Genomic DNA, 22,756 nt, shown 5'->3' on the forward strand with positions numbered 1-22,756 from the left:
AAGGCTCTAATCAGCTGCCTCTGGCAACTGATCTTCCAGCTGAGCAGAGAGTGTGCCCTTGCGAGAGAAATGGAGGTGGTTATAATTACAGGGTAATGTTATAACATCCAAAAATTAAGTGAACTATTGTCTGTGAATACAAATTAAACCACAGATACGACGTGGGGAGGAGGGAGCTAATACTGAGCGAGTTCGAAGAACTAAACTAAAAAAAAAATCACACAAGCAGAAAAAAAAAGAAGCTCTAAAAATGGTATCACTGAAAACCACTGAATGAGCAAACACACACATAAAGTGCTAAAATATGAGACATGCCAGCCCAGTAGTGGTACCAGATAAACTGATTACAACCCTCAGACCAGCACTGAGATCTCCCAGCGCCCCCCTAAAGAGGTGGAGGTACCTTCAAATCCATGAATAATGATGTTTATATAGGAATGAACAGCATAGAACAAACTGTGAACGTGACGTTTGCTAACTTTAGCTTTCTGCTGTTATCTGTGCCAGGCCAAATAACTTGATACTGTTATGATTATAAGTGTTGGCTGAAAAAAAAAAACCTCGCATTTCTCTTTTGGGAGAAAGCCAGAATTTCTTCTCAAAACATAGATTCCAGTTTAAAGGGGAATTCCACTGATTTTTATACACAGAAGTAGCGACTTTGCAAATTAAAAATGTCCTTAAGTTGAAAAAAGTGAGTTGATCTCTTTGCCTGGCCACATTGGCTGATTCCTCCAAGGATACCCTTCTACATGTCCATCTGGTTATGTCTCATTTTGTAGCTCAGTCACACTAGCATAAATATAGAACAGCAACCTCCTCGTGTCTAGTGGAAACTGGTGGTTGCCCACTGATTGCACTAAAATTTGTTTTGCTGTTGGAGACTGATTGCTAGTAGTTATGGCAACAAGCTGGTTGCTCAGAGGTTGAGTGTGTGACACGCTCAAACTCTGAGCGACCACTTTCAGTGGCAAGGTAAATGCACTGGTTGCCTGGTGGTAAAGGGTAAATGGAATAGACCCAATGATACTTTGACACATGGACTGCAGAAGCAGGGGATCGATCCCCCGACCTTCTGACTGGTAGATGACCACCGGCTGTGGTGATGGTGATATAACTGGTCATCTATCATTTGGAGACAGATGGGAGGCAGCCTGTCTCCAAACAACTGTCTGGACTGCCTGCTGTCACTTTCAGATTGGCTTGCAAGGTTTGCAAATAACTGCTGTCTAATTTATGAACGCAGACAACATGTCGCAATCAATCTGAGTCAGTCAGCTCCGATGACTGCGCCTTTGTCTGCGACCCTTTCTTTTTGCAATAGGGGACTTGGCTCACCTGATTGCCACCTGGTTATACTCTGGCTACACTCCTATATAAAAGCAATGTTTCCAAGAGTCCATGTCACATTGCAGTTAAATTGATGTCCTGCAGAGGACAGCAATTTAACTTAGAGGAAGTTCTGTGTAGCTGGCAGCAACAGATTGTATGCATGTAATTGATTCCATTCAATCACAGACTGATAGCAGCCCGACTCCATCTAATTGCCATTTTTTTTGCTGTCTTGATGCACCAAAGTCGCTTTGAAGATCTTAATGAGAACATGAATCTTCTTGTACCTGCCTGAATTCTAGTTTTGGCAGATATATTTGATAAAGAGCAAAGCAAAGACGTGCAGTTAAAGTATGAGCAGCCATGTTTTTTTGCCTATTTTATGAGAAAAACCTCACATAAGTGCATCATTAAAATCACTGGATCCCCCTTAAACAATGTGCAGTCATAACATTACATGTTTATATGTAAGATTATTACATCTGGTAATCTGGTGTTGTTTGTAGAATAGAGGTGCTCTGTTACCAACTGTGATATAAAAAAAATAAAAACACACAAAAATTTTTTTTTAAATCTTTCCCATGAAGGTCTGAACTGAAAAGAATGTATTTTGGAGGAAATATATTTAACTAGTAAATATGCAAGAGCTGTGATCCTCCACAGCAAGAAAGATATCACAATTATTATATAAATATGAATTTATCTAAATCAAAACATATGTGCTTTGTACAAATGTGTCCACAGGAGTCTCAACCAAAGAGCTGCATGTAACATAAGGAGAGTTTATCTTTACAGATCTTGTACTGTGCAAAGGTTTTGGGACAATAGATGTAAAGTAAGGATGTCTCTGGATCAAGAAGACAGCATCATCATCATCACACATCCTTTCTTAACTACACTTTTACCACTGTACTACACAGTAACTCAAAGTTAGCAATAGAGCCTTTCCCTTATTGAATTGTGTAATTGTGCAATTGGACTTATTTTGCAACCAAAGGAGTCGCCTCCTGCTGGCCATTAGAAAGAATGTACTGCTGCACTGCTGTTTAGACCCAGAAGCTCCAGTCATGTGAAAAGAAAGTTTTCACAGGACTCTCTGCAGGAGTAACTTTGAGTGATTGTTTTCTGTGTGACTTTATCGGTCTCTCACATTGTTGTGGAGGAATTTTGGCCCACTCTTCTTTACAGCGTTGCTTCAGTTCATTGAGGTTTGTGGGCATTCATTTATGCACAACTTTCTTGAGATCCTATCACAGCATTTCAGTCGGGCTGAGGTCTGCAATTTGGGCCATTGTAGCACCTCGATTTTTTTCTTTTTCTATCCATTCTGTTGGAGATTTTCTGCTGTGCTTGGCATCATTGCTGTGTTACTCAACACAATGTGGGGCACCTCACATTTGACTTTAAAATACTTTGGTATACAGAGGAGTTCATGGTTGACTCAATGACTGCAAGGTTCCCTGTGACTGCAAAACAAGCTGAAATCATCACCTCTCCTCCACTGTGCTCATAGCTGGTATGAGGTGTTTGTGCTGCTGTGTTTGGTTTTCACCAAACATGACTCTCTGCATTGTTGCTAAACATCTCAGTTTTGGTCTCATCTGCCTCATCTGTTGTTCCAGATGTTTTGTGGTTTGTTCAGAAGCAACTCTGCAAACCTGGGCTGTGCTGTCATTCGCTTTTTAGAGAACGAAGAGGCTTTCTTGGGTCTTCTTCTAACTGTGCTGTCATGAACTTTAAAACTTCTACTTTTAAAGAGGTTCTCACATTTTCTGATGGTCAGTCAATCAAGTGCTTTTGTTTAGCAACACCTGGCTAGTTCCTATGGGAGAAGTAAGGATGTACTTTGTTTTCCACAGGACAGCATAAAGTCCTGTGGAGACTTTCCTTTTTATATGACATATGTCCTACGTCCTGGAAGATATGTCTTTAATATACAGCCTAGAGCCAGTGTGTGAAATTCTGGCATTTTTGAATGAATCAGGTCAGGATATTTTCTACATTAGTCCTTTCTTACAGGAGCAGACATGTTGGCAGCACTAAAAACAGTCTGTGTGGATTAGGTGGGAGTTGCCAGGATATAGCCAGAGACATAGCACTCAAATAATCCTCACTTAAGATCTATTTGAAAATCTGCAGCCAAGTGGTGGTACAAGTATAATTTCAAGAGGGAAGAAAGCTTTCTTAATTGGGGCATATAGGAAGCAGCAAACTGATGCCCATTTGATAATGGTGAATGTAGCAGACTGCTGGCTACATAATCTACACATCAGGGCAATCTGAGATCACCAGGCTTTGTTCATAGTTCTGTGGATTTAGTCTGCCTCTGTTGCTTCTCTCTCTTCATGTCATTAGAGACCAACTTCATGACACTGAGATCACTTAAGTAACCACAGGCTCAACTTTGGGTTTTCAGTGTCACTAAAGTGGTTTACTGTTTATGAGGTACATCATATTTAACATACTATAGACAAATATAAAAAGCCCTGCCCACTGACCTATCGCTTTTCATGAAAATGCTGTCACCTCTCTTAGACAATACTGTGAAACTCAGTGCTTTGTAAGTGGGAAGGTGACTCAGGAAAGCAGAAAAGTTTTAAAGACAGCCTAAACCCTTTGGCATCCAGTGCATCTATATGAAAGATATCAGCAAAGTGGACTTCTAATCTTTGCCAGCTTCTTCATGCCACAATATATATAGTACAGCACCCTTTCAGGTGAGTGTGTTCAAACTTTTGACTGGTACTGTTCATCCAAAGCAAGAACCTGACTAAATTAAAGGTCAGGATAAAACTAACTTTGGGGATAGTGAAAGTCTGCATCAGATATACAGCCTCAGCCAACAGCCCCTGATTTCTGCAGGTCGGGATGCACTTTTCTTGTTCTTGTTTCATTTAGAGATCATAAATAGAGAGTTAATGTCACTTTGATTACCCCGTTTAAAAAAGACTGATTCTTCACCATTTGCCCAAGGCTCCTCCTGTGCATTCCTGGTGAGTACGTGCAGAGAGAGTAAATTCATTTAACTAATTACTTACCGTGCATAACAAACTTATTAGACCACCTGTCATAAAATCTAGAAAACACAAATATTTTAGAAATCTGTCAAAAACTGGTTTAAGAGTAAAAATGACTGAATTCACTTAATCAAAATCACATTTTCATACGCAAATTTGAGCACCCAGCACGCTGGACATCAGAAATTAATCAAGCCTAAAATTCAGGAATGCAAGTAAATAACTGTGAAACTCCTGTATAACAACAACAATTATATTTTAACATTAAAAATATTATTTTGATTAAATAGCTTACAAATGCTGGTGGATTAACCAGGACAGAAGCATAAAAAAGGATTTTGGTAACTACCAGTACTGATAATTTAAGGCAGCTGAGGCATAAACCTTCCATTGGGTGGTGGTCTAATAAATTTGTTAGGCACATAGTGATTATATAATCCTGTTTTGAAGGCAATCAAACACTGGCACAAACTGTACAAATTTTCCCTGGTGAGAGCTGCTTCCCCTTTGTCCTTAAAGGGGTGACGCTGATTTTTTGAGAAGGCCAGCTCCTCAGTGGGAGTGTCGTCCTGTGGAGAAGGACTGCTTCCTGTCTTTGTTCTGTACAAAGTTTTTCAAAGCCAATTCGCTGTTCTATAGGCCTTCACACAGCGATGAATGACCTACACTTGCACCTTTTAACCTTGGTGTAGTTATGCGAAGTTTTTACAGATACACATCAATGCCATTTTCTTTGTGCCCTGGCTTTGGCTGCAGCAACTGTGTTTATTTTTGCTGCTATTATTTTTTGTGTTTTTTTTTGCTTTTATTGTTTATTTGATAATGGTTGTTGCTGGAGTGATGGGTTTAGCTTTTAGACCTCTCCATCTGTTTCAGTTCTATGAGGCTCTGGCTGGACTTTGAATCTAAGTAGTTAATGTGAATTTCTGCTTACTGTGAATTTCTGTGTATGTAGACAGCAACGGATTTGCAACAGACAGCATGATTTACAATTTAGCACAGTTAATGGCCTGCCATATTATCACAAACAGATTGCATGAAATTGAGGGCACATGGAGTCCATCCCACCATTGTTTCATCATCATCTTGACGGTCCAACGTCGCTTTCAGGACGGCGATTGACTGCGAGTGGTTGCGGACCCGGTCCCAGTCTTTGAAGCAACCATTTCAAAGGCAACGACACAGTAAGGTCATTGCCCGTGGTCGCAGTGATTTTGGTGCCTAAAACTTTTGCACAGTACTTAATGGTAAAGTTAGAATGTTTTCTTTTTTATGCAGTATTTATTGCTACACAGTCACTGTTGTGGTGCAATTTGAATGTGTTCCCAGTTCACGCCTTTGTCAGCATGTACATTAGTGTTGAAGCAGAGCCACGAGCAGGCCCGTGACATAAATTTATAATCGTGTCGTGAGTTTGTCGTAAGCGTACTCTGCGGTAACAGAACATGTACTACTTTTGTGTAGGTTTTTTCAACAATCTAACCTTGCTTTAGAACCGAAGCATGCTAGCTCAAGTGTCATGGACAAACGATGTCAACTGTGGCCTGTGGCTTTGTTATGACTGTTGAATTTCTGTGAATGTATTACTGATGTCAGAAGAAAGTGTTCAAAAATGAATTTTTGTGTCAGTATCGCCTGATGAGAACTCAAGAGAACCAAAAGCTATGTTGCAGACTATATTTGTGGCTTACAATATAAAACTCTGACTTGCTCTATATTATTGTTATTTCTCCTTTCTTGTACTCTACGGCTTCCCGTAGCTCTGTTTTGATTTGTGTCAAAGGGTTTCAACTCCTACGGTTTTATGAAGGTGTTTTAGTGGTGAAATTTTGTTGTTGTTGTTTTACTTTTTGCACAACATGTGTTATTGGACATATGGAAAAGCCATTGCTCAGCTGGAACCACAAACAAATCAGCAGCACTGTGTGTGTGTCTGTCTAGTGTGACTGCTACAGCTCCACCATGCAGCCAGAGCAAAGCTTGACTGCTTGAAAGCAGGGGCGATTCTAGGATCAAGCTTTTAGAGCGGTTCTGCCCACAACCATAACATCATGCGTACAGTGCCTTGCAATTAATACCAGCAGAATGTGCTGTTCTTTTCACCTTTGCAAACCACAGTTCAGCTGGCTGCATATTACAGTGCTCCCATCAAAAGCATTCTAATTAGTTGGATGACCTGTTGTAGTGTCTAAGAATGATTCAGAATAAATAATCACAGTTTTCAATATAATACATCAGTTTTATGGTGGACAAACCTGAGGCACAGGCTCAGTAAGTTAAAGAACTTTGTAGCAAAGCAGAGGAGAGAGAAACAAGCACAGGGATGTTTCACTCCATTTTTTTTTCAGTCTCTTAAGCACATAAAGGCATTTTCTTTTAAGCAATTAAAGTTCAGACTTACATTTTACATTAAAGTTTTAAATTCATACAGTACAAACTCTCTCACGCTCACCCTCCCTATCTTCCTCTCTTCATCTTTGTGCCTTCACCAAAAGCTAAATTTACCAGTGAAACAGAAGTTTCAACCCAATAAAAGGCTGATTTAAATCCCTTTGTTACAATCTTCTAATTGAATGTAGGCTGCTGGACTTGATCTCTGGAGCTCTGCTGTACTGTAAACACACAGTGAAACTTTAGTCTGCATTAGCTAACGATTTTTATGCCATTTAGAGAATAAAACACACATGCAGACACTTTTTAATGTGGGTCTGCACTCCATTATCAGAACAGTTTGCACTTTTGTTTGCTAATGTTTCAGGTAAAGTGTGTTTTGAATCTGCGTCACTGATTTCTGTCCTGAAATTACTTCATCTTTCTGCGAGGCTTGCTTATTGATGACAAACCATGCTGCTGAAGCTCACACCAGAGCACACAGAGCAACATCATGACTTCAAGAACACTCAACATTTAAACAAAATGCTGGAAAAGATGAGGCAAATTAAAAACTGTAAATTTAAAAATCAATTTTGACTTGCAGGTGTGTACTTTGGGTGTTTGTACAAAGGTGAAGGGACTAAAGTTATTGTACATTAAAAAACAAACAAACAGCTGATTCTGTGGAGGTCAGGTGTGAGAGACTGAAGTTTCACTGATCCGGACAATCTGACTCACTCACTTTCCACTTTGTTTGAATGGCTAAAAAATTCTAAGCAATTATGAAGAGGAAAGTTCAGGATGTCAGTGTGTGGCATCCTGCAGCTACTTTGCAGATTATTCTGCAATGCTTGCCCTCACACCGTGCCTGCTTGCACACCAGCTGTGACACTAGTGGGTGACACTCCAGCTTTTGCTTGTGGCTGTAGCTGAGGACCTGTGACGCAAACAGCTGCTGCAATGGCAGGTTATTACAGACTCTATGCTGTCTTGTCACATCTGTGCTTTGGGCTTTTCATGTTGATGCTTAAATTCAGTTTTTACATGTGTGCGAGATTGCATGAAGCAATCTACAGTATGTATTCAGGTTTAATGTGTTAATTCTGTGTGCTTTTTTGTGCGTCTCTTTCCTTTGTCTTGTGTAATGCTTATCAAATAAATGATCTGCCCAAAGGCCTTTGTGCTCATGTGTGTTGCTTAATATATACACACACACTTCAGATCTCTGCTGCCTCACTTTACTGCTGTGTCCTGTCACAGTACTGTGTACTACTAGTCTTCACAATCAGCTTCAAAAAAAGGGCAACTTCAAGCTTCAGCAACTTTTTTTGGAAACAGGGTTGAGATACACAGTTGGAAACAGAACAATTTAAACAGGCGGAAATTCCAACTTTGTGTTCATTGCAACATTGATTTTTTAAAAAAAGGCTGCAGTCCACATCAGGTTGACAAATCTACATTAATGAACTTTAAACCTGCACTGATATGCTGCCTGTTTCTTGCGATCTCAATATGTTGGTTTAAAAAAAAAGGTTGAATGAACAGAAATTAAAAAAAAAAAAACAGAATTGCCAAAAATTGATATTTTTCTCTGTTTTAGCTCTCTTAAAAAAGAAACTACCTCCCATCAAAGATGGTAGCTGCATTAGGAAAATGCATGCATAATTAAATTGACCTTATTTTAAAAAGTATGACTTGAGGCACTGGAATATAAGGGATGCACAAGTAAGGAAACAGAGATTAATGCTGATATCAAGGTTTTTCAGAGTACCCTTGGGCATGAGAAATGTTCCCTGTGCCCACAAAATAAAGATTAAATTGTACTATTTCAATTGGAAAGCCCTGCTTTGCATTTCGTAAATGTCAAAATTGTCTGCACGACAGCAGGAGGCAGAGAGCAATCCAGGACAATGTATTGTATTGAATGGCTGCAGCCAGCTCACTGGTTGGATGGGAATGGAGCGCCTGAGAAGCTGCATATTTAAGGCCATCTGTAATGTCCACGAGAGAAATCAAGCGCAGGGTAGCAGACGTTCACATGCCAGTGATCAAAAGTTTAGATTTTGCACAAATGACGGCATTAATGTGTCTGAGCCAGAAAATGGCCTAATTTGAGGTGTATAGTACCAATTAGTATCACAAATTTCATGTCAGCCTCAAATCATTAGAGCGCCTGGTATACTTCACATCCTGCCAGCTTCTAATAAGCCACTGACTCCTTCGGAGCCCATCCCTGCTGTTTCATCAAGCCGGCATTTGGCTGTGAATCCTGATGTGGAGCTAAAGTACAGGTCAAGATTGAAGAATCATTCATACAAACCTCATGGTGGAAAATGTTACATAGCCCTTTTGTTCTGTCACTTTAAAAATATGTCATATAAAAAATTGTGGCCATTTAAAGCAGCTTGAAATTTAATTTTTTTTTTTTTTTTGCTAAATAAGTAAATAAATAATGGTAATATTGATAGTCAACATCAGAAGATTTGTTTTTCTACTTTATATTAATGTTGACGATTGATCAGTGATTTCTAATTTTTTTTAAATGTCTCCACTCAGTTACATACTGGAAAAACCATGAAAGTACTCAGTCTGTAAAGCTCTCTGTGAAACCTGTCACTCCTGTGAAAAGTACCATATAAATAAATATTGCTTGCTTACCTGCATCATGTTTGATTAGGGAAATTGATGCAGTTAATGTAACTGCGGGATTTTGATAATTAGGCAATAAAAACTTTATAAAGAAAAGGTTCCCTAAATTATAGAAAATAACATTCTGCCATTTATGTCATGTTTACGGTGATAAAATAAGGTTTCGATCTTATTTCTGCATTGTGCACATTCAGTTGTGTGTGGGGGTACTGCAGAGTACAAAGTACTGCATGCTTCCTTTTGTATGGGCATGCATGTACCTGAACTACTGTACATCCAGATGGTCTCTTTCTCTGTGTCCATGTAATGTTCACATAATGTGAAATATTCACCCACTGGTGAACTGAATGTATGAACAGTATGAGCTGAATGCTGAAGTTCAGCAGCAGCAGTGTGAACGTCACCGAAAGACTGAAAAGAAACAAAATGACAAAACAAAATGAGTGATGAAAACACACACACACAATGAAAGCAAAGAGAAGCTGAACGTACATTACATAATGAGTTCATGGCTGCAGTGACCTTTATTATGGACCTATTATATACAGTGATGGATGCTCATATTAAATATGGCCAAGGTTTGAAATAATGAAGTCAGTGTATGTACAAGTAATCCCTGGGAGCCAAAAGCTCAGTCCTCACACTGCTCTGAACACTCACTACTCATCTTTATGATGTCATAGTGAAAGCAAATCTCCAAGATGGCCATCTCGGGCACACAGCTCCACCTGTAAGCACAGCAGCCCCACACCTGCTGTTCAAACCTGTTCACAAAGGGAAGCCAATTGCATGAAAGCTGGCTTACAGAAAGAGGGAAGGGAGCTGAAATGACTCATTTCAGACAGAGCATGAAGTTAGCTGTGAGTCATGCAAAGTTACTCCAGTAGAGTCCAAGAAAGTAAATATAGAGTCAGAAATAAGAGACCTGATAGGTCTCCTTTAAACACTGCCACAGCTGTTGTTTAAATAAATTAAAAAAAAAAAAAAAAAAAGCAAACAAGCATTTTCAGATATATCAGAATAATCCTTTTTAAATATATTCACAGCATGAAGAAAATCTGGAGTCCTATTAAAAAGAGCAGACTGCATTTGATCAACATTTATATAACAAGCGTCTGACTAACATCTGTGACATTTGTTTCATTTGCCTTGTCTGGCATGTGCCATTCAAAGGACTGAAGGCTCATTATGAAGGCGTGCTTATAGTGATTTAGGTGTTAGGTGAAAATGAATACAGTAACACTAATTAGACTGCATATTATGCAAATGCATATCTGCTGTCAGCCAAGGGAACATACAATCACATCTGTGCTCATCAGACAGAGCAGCTCATCTCTCCCTGGATATAAACAAATACATTTAGCTACAGACGCGTTCTTTAAGGGGGGAAAAGCAAAGCTTTGGTGGGAGTTTTTATGGGGTTTTGTGATGATGGCTCTGATGGTGATGTTTCTTGAGCTCCTCTATCAGGCAGCTCAAACTGTAATGAGTGTAAAAATTCTGCCCTTGGACACAGACATTTTTGCTTTTATTGACATTTGTTGACTTTTTTCTTCAATAAATACTCAGACAATGGCTCTCACATCAAACAAACATCCCCTCTGTTATCCAGGATGTTCTTCTCTGAACCCTGGACTCTTTTGGCTGCATGAAATCCCCTCGGATTTCTTGACAAAATACATGATATTAAAAAAAAAAAAAAGACAAGCAAGGCAAGAATCAATCACTTTCTAATGATCTGCATTTTTTATTTTTTTTTTTAAATCCACCCACTCCCAGTTTCCCCCTCAAGTTAAGAAAATACAACTTCTTTCATGCGCTAAATCCTACATAAAGTCAGGCTCTGGTTTCAGTTGTTAGACTGACACAGTTCATGTTACTCAGAAGACCAAAAGTCTTCTGGTGTCTGAAAGAAAATCCTGCCAGGAAAGTGTTCCTAATCAGGTGGCGGCTTTTAGATCTTCAGTTGGTGAGCTGCTGATAGTGGCGATGGCCCCTGCAGCAGCCGAAAGAAGAAGTGACGAACATTTCTAATTATGACCCTACCGAGCTGATGGTGGTGGTAGGATGGAGGCGGCAGAATGGCGGAGCAACATGGAGGCTGTTTAACAAGAACTATGGAATAATGCATAATGGAGGAAGAAACGAGTGTAAATGTGCATACATTGATTCAGTGCTTCCTTGCACATACACACTACATACACACACGTCTCTCAGGTGAAATGATGACTTGTGATTTGCCCCCCCCCGCACTGGGACTGCAGGGTAACTTTGCTTGAAAGCTGCTCCTAAATGAATCTATTTTAGTGCCCACCTGAATACAAGAAAGATCGACTGAATACAGACCAGCCACTCGATTATGTTGTGACAGTCTTTAATGGCAGAGGTACTGCATGTGATGCAGCTGTCAGCAGGTAAAATATCAATGAAAAAACAGATTTCTGTGGTCCTAAATGTTCACAAAAGGCTGACTTTAGCGACGTTGCTGTTGAACGTTGATGTTCATGACTAAATAACACACTTTTACACCACTCAACTAGTAATTACTTTATATTTCTCACGGAAGATAAAAGGCCCCACGACTGAATAAGCAGAAGAAAACGGAGGGACAGAAGGTGCGAGGCTTTCCAGACATTTCCAGAAACATATTACCTTTGGTAGAACAATGAAACATTTAAAGATGCAAATAACATTACTACAAAAGGAAACAAAAATAAATAAACAAGCATTTCTACCAGTGGTAGATTCCAATTATTAGTTTTTTATTCTTTACTTTCTGACCATCAGGGCTTCTTTAGTATTTTATTTTATTTAGTAAGGGTGCCTGGGTTGGGTGCAGAGAAAACATTTAATGTTGGTGTTTTTTCCACAGCATCAGAATAATCTGATGGTAATCATGAGACCTCTGCAAGAACCACAAAAACAGTATGAATAAGATTTTGTGTTAGTTGTGTCCAGCAGAACAGAACAGTTCATTTATATAAATGTGTTTGGTTATCTTTTAAGTAGCATTTTATTCTTATTTTCATAACACAGAAGTCATAACTTGGGTAACCTGTCATATGCTCAGCAATATCCAAATAAATCATCCCAGCCTACTGAAATTTACAGTATATGTGGGGGAGACACTTTGTGACACGTGATCTCAAAAGTGCTGTATAGAAAACTTTTTTGTGTTACCTTTTTTTTTTTGTCAGTACAAACTTTACACAGTAAGCTGGGTGCAAACCTGGGATGTTCAATGTTAAAGCCAAAGATGGAGTGTATGCAAAACAAGCTCAACAGCTTGTAACAGTCACATTTCACAGGAGGTGTAACACGCTGTCTGAACTTCATTTACCGACCTCCTCCTCCACAATGTCAGCCACAAATCTTAAAACACATTTACATACATGAACACACAAGACCGAAAAACATTAAAATATATATATATAACCATTCGTGCTGATTCACAACAGAAAAATCTGTCACAGCAGCGCTCCCCTGCTGCCGTCTGTCTTCAGGATTTACTGCTGTTCTTCATTTTGGACCCTATAGGCGACTGCGGTGATCAGTGCCGCTCCCTTTCCACTTCCATCCTCTGACTTGAGGAACGTCACCTGACACTGCGGCGCCAAATCCTGCAGTGTTTCTTGCATGATGGTGGAGAAACTTCACAAAGTAAAAGAGAGAAAAAAAGAGGGGAAAAAGGTTCAATGTCAAATGCTGCAAGACAATATCGTCCTCTGCTACATAGTTTTGGCACCGATGTCTGACTTCTCTTAAATTTATTGAAAGCAGATTGACCTTTCATTGCTGTCCTCAAAGGACCAAAAAAAAAAAAAAAAACATTTATAAAGCTCTGCAGCTCTTTGTACAGATCATAAATAGTTTACTCAAAAATCTACAATCCACAAACATTTTCTCTTTTACTGAACTACAACAAATTACATCACTGTGCAGAAGAAAGTGTTCCTATGCTTGTGATGAGAAGCTAGTGCTTGTGACAGTTTGACAGGATGTAACTGGCCGTACCCCACCCCCCCTTATAATAAATAATAAATCTTATAACTTATAATAAATCTTGAACAAACATCTACATAAACTTGACTTTTCTGCTGGTTCTGCATGTGGTTAATTCATTACTATGATGACCTTTTTTAACTGATGAGTCAAGCCAAGTGCTTGAGTGCTCCCAGAGCACAGAAATTACAAGCAAACACAATAATGTTGGAATAATAAAGCCTGACCATGTGGGGCTTAATTCAGCAGATGGTGAGAAAACTGCTTCTTACTGAGGATGTGTTTTATAAAGGGTGCCATCCACTCCCACGGTGACGGAGAGTTGATTCAGGTTGCGATTCTGTCGTATTTTGTCGACGACAGCAGCTAAACCAGCGCCGCAGAGCTGGGCGGCACGGCGGGCAACCACACTGCACACCTCCTTCACCAGCACGCTGTCGTCGCACGTGGAGCCAGTGAGGCCCAGGTGCTGCAGGATTGAGCGCACCTGTCGCATGGCAAGACGGTCACTGTGAGGTCAGAGAGAACAAAGTGTTACAACACAAAGGTATGCAGCAAACAGGGATCTGCAGGGATTAGCCTTGGTGCTCGTGGAAGGGTGACCTACAGAGGAGCACTTTTTGTCTCATCAGAATCTTTTTTCCCCCTCATCCTTTCCTCTAAATGAGGTGTGCCTACTCGAGGTGGACTTTTCACAGAGTGACCTCTATCTAGCTGCTTTACAAAAGAAGGCCTTATGGATGACGAGCTGCTGACGTAGCTGTCTTTTCAGCAAGCTCTCACTTCTCTGTAGAGCACGTCTGCAGCTATGTTAAAATGCCCGATGGAGCCCGTTCTGATCTAGGATCTTCTTACTTCTTAGTCTTGACATGCAATGTGCAGCCCCAGAAAAGATCTGAAGAATTTCTAAATAATTCAAGTTTATGAATTTGAATTATTTTGCATAAAGATGCTTTCACTTGATCATTCTGAATGACCGTGTATAGAATCACTAGAATGAATGCCAATCCATTTAAAATACTTGAATTCCACAGCAAATGCGCAGAAAGTAAAGGACCCCGATAACATTTATGAACACAAAATAAGAGGCTTTTTCTGAAACACACAGCTTGTCTTAAAATCACCCACAGAAATCTATGTTTCTTTAGCTTAATCTGTAATAACACCCTCGCTCTTTTATGCATACAGTAGCAAGGGAAGGTAAATCCAGAGTTAATAACCAGCAAGATGATTCAATAATAGCGCTAAGCTAAGCTTTCAATGTGACAGAGCCTTCAAGCCCTCAACTGCTGTTACTGGCACACAGAAGTCAGAAAGAAATGTTTGCGGTGAAATCCTGAAATCACACAGTTTGCAAAGCCTCTTCTCATATCCGGGGCTTCAAATACTGCCACTTTGTCAATTGGTATACAATTGACACGGTCTATCACTCCAACTTTGTCACATGTAGACACTTGGAAAGGACACCTTGGCGTTACATTTGATTTAACTGGGTGAGCTTAACCTTTGAACTTTTTTCCCCCCTCTTGCCCTCTACAATGGCCTCGACCTGCGTATCCAGGGCACTGGCACTGTTTCTCAGTGATGTCAGCAGGATCTTACAGAATGGTAGCATTTAACACCCTGGGATAAAACAAGTGGTTTTACGATAGTCTGAGTTGCACAGTGTGCACCACATGTAGCAGAGCAGCATCACAACAGAACAGACAGTGGTACGAAGCTGAGCTTCCTGTTGTGGAACGCTAACTGATTAGTTTCACTTTGAAAAGGGAAAATGGGGAATTGTTAACTTTGTATTATATTTCCCTAAAATACTGTAAGTATATATAGGTTAATATGTGTGTGTGTAATACTGCAATTGTGAACAGAGGATAACAAGATTCAGTGTTGATCGGTTTAAAGAACTGCAATGAATCTTAATGTGATATAATGCCAATTAAAGCAGATATTGTGACACTCTGATATGATATCTGATTAGTCATGCTGTGATGGTTTCAAACAACAAGAATGAATCGGTGATACAGTCTTGAGACGCTGCTCCTCATTCCATGAAGAATCATTAGACACGTCAGGCTTTAATTTTAGCACCTGCCAGTCGTGTGGCCAAAATGAACAGGTGTGAGCTCAGGAGACCTGCTGAGACCAGAACAGTTTGTAATACTCACCTTTCAATCTGTGACAAGAACTTTGTCTCAAAGATGCCCCGCGTCTTGAGTCGTTCTGACACTTTGCCCCTGAACAGCAGGCCCTTATCAGTAAAATCCAGCAACACGTTCCGCACGACCTCCCCCAGGTACATCCCACTGATCATCTTCTCATACCTTTAAGAGATGACACAAACTTCACTTTCCAAATCCATGCACACCAGCAACACAGCAGCTACAGTCACAATTTTTGCACACTTCTCTAAAAATCAAAGCAATTCCCTTTAATTTGAACAAAAAGTGGTAATTAAAATAAATCAGATTAGCTCAAACTCGTTTATTACAATAATGACAATTCAGAGAGCAGACAAAATTCATCACTAAAATGAGCTTTAATGGAATAATTATTGGGATGTGTGACAGACTGAAATGAATTCTGTCTAAAGTTATATGCTTGGCATGTACAGGACACACACACACAGCGTGAACTCCCTGACATGACACTGAGACAGGTTTCTAACATATTCCAAAAAAAAGCCTTTGAAAAAAGAAAAAACATAATAAAACATAATAAATCAAAAGGCCATAAACTGCTTGAAGCCAACAAATGAAATGCTCTGTGTGGACGTTATCATATAAACAGGATAAATAAGAGAACATTGTAATCTATTGGCCAGCTGAAGTCCTGTGACCTTGACTGTGCATTATATATAGAAAAAAAGACTATTGATGCTCGTTTGGCAGCTTTGAAACCTTTATCTCTTTCTCACAGGCAGATCCTCTCAAGGTTCATCAGATTGGATTGACAACTCTCCACAGAAGTCTGGGCTTTTTTCTGGGCCACTCAAAGACAGTCAAGACTCAACTCTAGGCCAAACCAGTACTTTTGATTGAAAATCAGAAACTGAAACCTCTCATTTTCACATATATTCAGACTTGCTTGCTGTGGAGTCTACCTGAGGTGGACTAAATTGACTGCACCTGGTCTGAATATTTTCTGAACCCACTACAAGCTAAACTAAACTGCAGCTTCTGAAAAAAAGAAACAATCAATATATCGACTGATCAGCCCCCAAAGAAATGATGAGTGTAAGCAGACAAAGCAGCGAAGAGGTCATAATTTCACATATAAGTTTTCACAGATAGCACTGAAACAGAAAAGCAAAGGTGAATACACACACACACACACACACACACACACACACACACCTTTTAAGGCACCAGCACAAGAAGGCTGAATACCTCTGAGCACTTCTGCCCTTTTAAGATGCACAACTGCATCTGTAATTAGAGGCTGCAGATACGCTGCTGACTTCACATATGTCAGGTGATCCAGTAAGGCTGACTGAGTAAGCATTAGCATTCACATCAATATATTTTGACTCTTAAACAAACTTTTTTTTTTTGCATTTATTCTGTGTATTTGTACTGCTAACTCTTTTGTTAGTTTGTTATTTTTGAAAGACAGTGAATTAACATGTATAATGTAAAATAATGTGAAAAAAATGGCCTGTGAATAAACATTTTTTTTGCGAAAAATTAATTTTTTTCCACACAAAAGGACTGTAAAAATGCAGCCACAAGTGTAACATAATTTTACAAAAATGCCTGTAATTTTACATGGATTTGTTCTTTATACTATAAAAAAGCCTTTCCTAGTGAAAATGCAATATGAATGCTGAAAGCTGACAGATTTGAGCTATAATGCCTGAAAATGCCTAAAATAGCTGAAACAATTTGCTGAATCAGCTTAAAGGGCTGAAAAAAAGACAAAAAAAAAAAAAAACTTGAAAAGCAAAACGGGCCGTTTACTTTTTGGTCATTCGCTTATTTTATTTAAAAAAAAAAATATTATAAATGGAAAAAAAAACCTGATGGTTTTTATTTTTTCATTTTTCATTTAATACTCCCAAATCCATATAATGTAAAACAAATTCTAATTTGTTTGTTCTCCTTGGAAATAAAACTATAAATTCGCAAAGAATAGGAAACAGAAAAACTGGTGGTAATAAGCGGTTGTATAAGCGCTCTGAGTGCTCAGACAGAGTAGAAAACCGCTATATAAGAACTAGTCCATTTACTTGATGATGGTTAGGCTCAGGATGGTCTGACTTGTGGCTACATCGTCCTGAGAACTGAGGGAAAAAGCACCTATCAATTTAATTTTTCTGTGTCTACAACAGAGGACGTAACAGCTCAGAAGGACAAATAGCTTAAAGGTCTAGTTTATATTGCCCACTCCTAAACCCTGATATTTATGGCTGAAAGCGTAACATCAATTATGTATTAAAAATCTGTGATTCTAGTTCTCTGTGCTGAAACTTTGCCATTGTAGGAAATGTCAAAAACCCTAACCCTGCAACAATCTAGTACCTCTGTTTCCCAGGGTAGTTTGAGCAGGCATCGACGAGGTGATCAAACTCTGTGCAAAAGTCGTCTAGTTCACCATTTTCTCCAAATGCTCCCCACTCCACGTTGACACACATGCGGCCACTATTGCCCTCCACCAGTTCGATGTTATGCATTTCCTCCATGTAGCAGGCATTGGTCCCTGTGCCTGAATAAAAACCAGAGAAAACACGAGGCTTTTCCCAGAACAGCTTGTTTCCAAAGATGAAACAATGAAAGACACAAAAATACTGGATAAAGTTTGCTCACAGTGAAGTTGTTTTTTTTAAATGCACAGAGAGAATGGCTTCAACCAAAGAAGGAGGGAGATGGACAAACTTACCAACGATGAGTCCCACCTCACATTTGGGGTCCTCATAGGCACAAGTCATCATGGTTCCCACTGTGTCATTAACTACTGCCACAAAGTTCAAGTCAAATTCCTGGAAGCAAAATCAACAATCAACAGAATCATCAATATTCATAGGCCACATGTCACTTTAAAATTGTAACTTAGTTCAATAGACTCACCTGTCTGCGGCGGACGGCTTCTTTAAGTAATGTAACAACATCTCGTCCCTCACAGCCACTGGCTTTAAAACCCTTTGTCCACTTCAGAAGTATGCCCTGGACCAATCACAACAGAGCTTTGCAGTGAGGGAGCATACACAGAAAATAACTCAGCTCCCAAATATTAAAAATAAATAAATGCATGAATACAAGCACCTAAAACAGTTTCAAACATGCTCTTTGTAACTCCAAAATTTAACTGACTTCAAAACCTTTAATGCACTGATGGTACGGTACTGAGGCCACTTATACGATCACATTCACAACTCACCAAAATATCTTTCTTTATGTACCTCTGACTGCTTTAACAACTTATTTTGGGCCTATTGTTTAGAGATGGTGATTCAGAGCTCAAAATTATTCTGCAGGGCTTCTTGTTTCATCATCATCTAAACAGTACTCCCTATAGTTCACTGATTGTTCAAACTCCCAGCTGCTGGGAACATTTGATTGTCAGTATTTTTTTTTGGGGTGATTTTTTTCCCCTCAGGTATTTACATCTGGATCTGATCCACTGTTCAGAAGATACCACCTTTTGTCTGAAGTCACCCATTTTTCTTGCGAGCAAACGTTTTGGGACAGATAATCTTAAAATAGATTGAAGTGAATAAGACTTAATATTAAATTGTAAATCCTTTGCTTGCAATAACTGTATCAAGCCTGTGACTCACTGAACCTCTGCATTCTTCTTTTGTGATCCTTTTCCAGATTTTTACCACAGCCACTTTCATTTGTTTGTTTTTTTTGGGGGGGGTTACTTTGCTCGGAAGAAAAATGGATGGCTTCAGACAAAAGCTGCTATCTTCTGAGCTGTGTGTCAGATCCAGATGTAAATACCTGGAAATAAAAGCTGAGATGTTGATCTTTTGTCTCATGTTGATTTTTAATGTCAGTGCCAGATGTCAGTCTATAGCCTATAAAAATCCTGGTGTGACCAATCTGACCGCATATAGATTATAGCTAATTTTACACATACAGTGAATTCTGAATGGAAAAAATTACCTCATCAAGTTTGGTTTGATCGCAGGGGAAAGAGAATGTAAATCCCAGAGGTAAAGACGCTCCTCTCATGCCCATGTACTCCAGAAAGTCAGCTATGCAGTCCACAATATGGTTGAATAGCTAGAAATCAACAATATCCCAAAACAAAATGCAAAGAAATATTAGACAGTAACAAAATATCAGTTATACAAAAATCCAAAGTACAGTATTTTTATAAGTTCAAATGGAGAAAAATGCTTTGACACAGTTATTACTAATTTTCTTTGCACGTTCCTTGTGTTACTCTTGTGTTTTGTGGATCTCATAATATGATTCAAAACATGTGATGAAATACTTCTGAATACACAAAACTATATTATAACTATATAATGTTTTTAAAGAAAAGCACATATAGAACAATCAAACTCCAGCTCATTACAGTTAACTTCATTTTTAATGCTTTGAATGAGGTGAGACAAAATATTTCCCAAAAACTTTAGTAACATTTGGCCTCGATTTAGCTTTTAATCACAGCTTGCTGCCATTCAACCTCAAGTTGAAGTATTACCTCTTCCCCAGTGCCTTGCATGATTTCCTGTGGAATACTGTAGATCTTTTGCTGCATATCCACGCTTCGCCTTTTTTCACTTCGCACTCGCACCAGAAGCACTCGAAAACTGGAGCCTCCAAGGTCCAAAGCCAAGAAGTTGCCACGCTCTGATCAGGAATAAAAGAGATCAACTCATAATAACAAAAGACTTCTTTGTCTCAGAAACAAACCCGGATTTGTGGGAGATAAAACCTACCTGTTCCGTCTGGAGTGGATCGGACGTAGGTGGGAAGCATCTTGATGCTGGCCTGCTCGTGAGTCTGCTTTGACAGGCCTCGCGTCATCTCCTCATTCAACCGCCTCTTTACTTCCAGCAGCTGTTCGCGACTCAAGCGCAGGGTGTCGAGGATACGCTGACGCTCAACATTTTGGTTAGCAAGTCGGAAGGCCACCGCAGTTACCATAGCCGCGCCTTTCCCACTACCATCCTGCGACTGTAAAAAACGCACATCGCAGTCGGGTACAAGTCGACGCACCATTTTGTTGAGCCTCCTGGAAAACCTATAGAAGAGGACACATTTGGTTAAATCACCATTGTTTCTGCCTTCTGTTATCCCCTTTTACACAGAACGACCCAAACAAGTTACTCTGGTGCCTTCTGATTGACTATTTTTTGGGGCCTGCATTTAAGCTGCTCTACACCAGAAAATTGTCAAGAACATATCAAAACTTTCTCTATAAACAATTAGGCAAATATTTCCATCTACAGGGATTAACATTGTGTAGCCCTATAATTTTACCAGACACTTAAGGTCTGGTGTTCATGTTTATGATCTCTGCCAAGGAAAACACACCATATCTCTTTTTCTGATGTGGAAATAAACAAAACCATTTTGGTAAATAATTTTTCCATACACACTGTGCAGTTTCACTGAACAATGAACAATTTTGGTGATATTTCCACTTGATATATCATCAGCGCAAACTATTAAATTTAAAATTAAATTTTCTGACCCTACGTTGTACAAATAAAATTAGTTGTGACCATAAGCTTCTCCTTTGGGACAATATCAACAGTTAACTGGAATGTAAGCAGAGTGCATTAATCAGCATTGCTCATTTTTTTAACTAAACCAAAACCAGTGGGTTATTTGTCTGCCTACACACTTACAGAAAAAATAAATAAATAAATAATGAGAGGGCACAAATTCATAGTGCATTACAGGCTGCATATTTTGTACAATATAATTTTCAAGCACACTCCAAGTGGCACATAAACATGGAAATGCAAAGAGGTAGGCAATTCAGCCCGGAGCAACGTTCCTTTAAAATACAAGCTTTAGATAAGGATTCATTTTCAGTTCAATTCATTTTTAAGAGCACCACTTTTCAACAACACTTATCTTCCTGTAGATGGATTTTTAGTTGGTATTTTGAATGTGCATGTGAAAAAGATTTGCAGTGCTCCTTTATGCTGTATATAGTCTTCTAGCTCCATACAGCCTGTAAGCTGTTTGTCTGATTTATTTCTAATCACGCAGAGCAAACATGCAGATTATCGCTCTTCCCTGAGATCACACTGGTTTTTTCTTTGTGCTCTTACATTTCTTCAATCTTCAGTTTAAGCACACTCAGAGACATGCAGGTACACAGAAGAGTGGAGATGTGATGTATAGTGACAAACACTGCTGTTGCTTCAGCTGCCACAGCCACTTGACAGCTACATTAAAGTGTACTTTATAGTGCCAAAAGCACAGATCAAAATTATGAGTGTGTTGGTAAGAACCATCATAACAGAGGTGATGGTGCTCCAGATCACTTACTCCGGGTGATTCTTGTAAACGGAGCCATCCACTCCAATAGTGATACGCAACTTTTCAGCAGCTTTGTTATCCCGGATCTGTCGCAGGACTGCTGCTAAAGTGGAAGCGCACAAGTGTGCGGCCCGTGTGGATACAATCTGGCACACCCTCCGAGTTGCTTTGCAGTCCTCAATCGATGGGTCCAAACCCAGGTCACGAAGCACCTTCTCAGCAACAGCAATGCCTTCCTCATCTCTGCAGGTAGGAATGTCAAGAAATTAACATCAAGGATACAGAAGAGCTGGGTATTATTTCCAACATATGTGTGTGTGTGTGTGTGTGTGTGTGTTTTTTTTTTTAATGCAACCCCACACAATTTTTTGCTGATAGGAGGATTTATTGAAGTCTCAGCTACATTTTTAATTATTAGCATATAAAGTCTGCCCACTTTTGAGCATTCAAAATCTAAATTTAACCTGCTAACTGTGACCTATAAAGATTTTATTTAACAGAATACACTAATAAAATAACACTTGACACTGCCAAATTTATCGGATTGCCAGACAGAGAAGCGTGATTCTTCACTCCAGAGAGCATATCTCTAGTGCTCTAGAGTCCAGTGGCAGTGTGCTTTACACCAATGCATCCAATGCGAGGCTTGGATCCAGCTGCTTGGCCATGGAAACCCATTCCATGAAGCTCTCTATGCTCTGTTCTTGAAATAATCTGAAGGGCGCATGAAGTTTGGAGGACTGTAGTGAGTGACTGCAGAAACTTGGTGAAACTTTTTCCTTCAAGACCCTTCCAAACGAGACATAATTGTTCAGTCTTTTTCTATTTGTGCTATTTATCATTTAATAAGCCAATTATTTTACAGTTCCTCTGAGAATTACACGGTCTGGCCTTGGGGTGCATCAGCTGGAACATCCACTCCTGGAAAGATTGCGC

The 22,756-nt window shown here is 39.4% G+C and overlaps 1 protein-coding gene across 2 annotated transcripts in view; it reads right to left on the reverse strand.

Annotated features, from left to right (window-relative positions):
* Positions 1–12,112: 12,112 nt before the first annotated feature.
* Positions 12,113–22,756, reverse strand: part of hk2 (hexokinase 2) — a 33,227-nt gene continuing 22,583 nt past the window's right edge. The window contains exons 10-19 of one of the 2 annotated variants that reach the window (XM_030737131.1): positions 21,830–22,063; positions 20,263–20,567; positions 20,025–20,173; positions 19,478–19,597; positions 18,437–18,532; positions 18,249–18,348; positions 17,891–18,074; positions 15,539–15,694; positions 13,646–13,882; positions 12,113–13,022 (exon numbers count right to left, since the gene is read on the reverse strand). In XM_030737131.1, coding sequence (XP_030592991.1) covers positions 12,878–13,022; positions 13,646–13,882; positions 15,539–15,694; positions 17,891–18,074; positions 18,249–18,348; positions 18,437–18,532; positions 19,478–19,597; positions 20,025–20,173; positions 20,263–20,567; positions 21,830–22,063 — 1,726 coding nt within the window. In that variant the 3' untranslated portion in view covers positions 12,113–12,877. The remainder of the gene's footprint in view (positions 13,023–13,645; positions 13,883–15,538; positions 15,695–17,890; positions 18,075–18,248; positions 18,349–18,436; positions 18,533–19,477; positions 19,598–20,024; positions 20,174–20,262; positions 20,568–21,829; positions 22,064–22,756) is intronic. The other variant, XM_030737132.1, reaches the window with a different exon arrangement.

Source organism: Archocentrus centrarchus, chromosome 9 (assembly GCF_007364275.1).
Source record: "Archocentrus centrarchus isolate MPI-CPG fArcCen1 chromosome 9, fArcCen1, whole genome shotgun sequence".
NCBI classification, from domain to species: domain Eukaryota; kingdom Metazoa; phylum Chordata; class Actinopteri; order Cichliformes; family Cichlidae; genus Archocentrus; species Archocentrus centrarchus.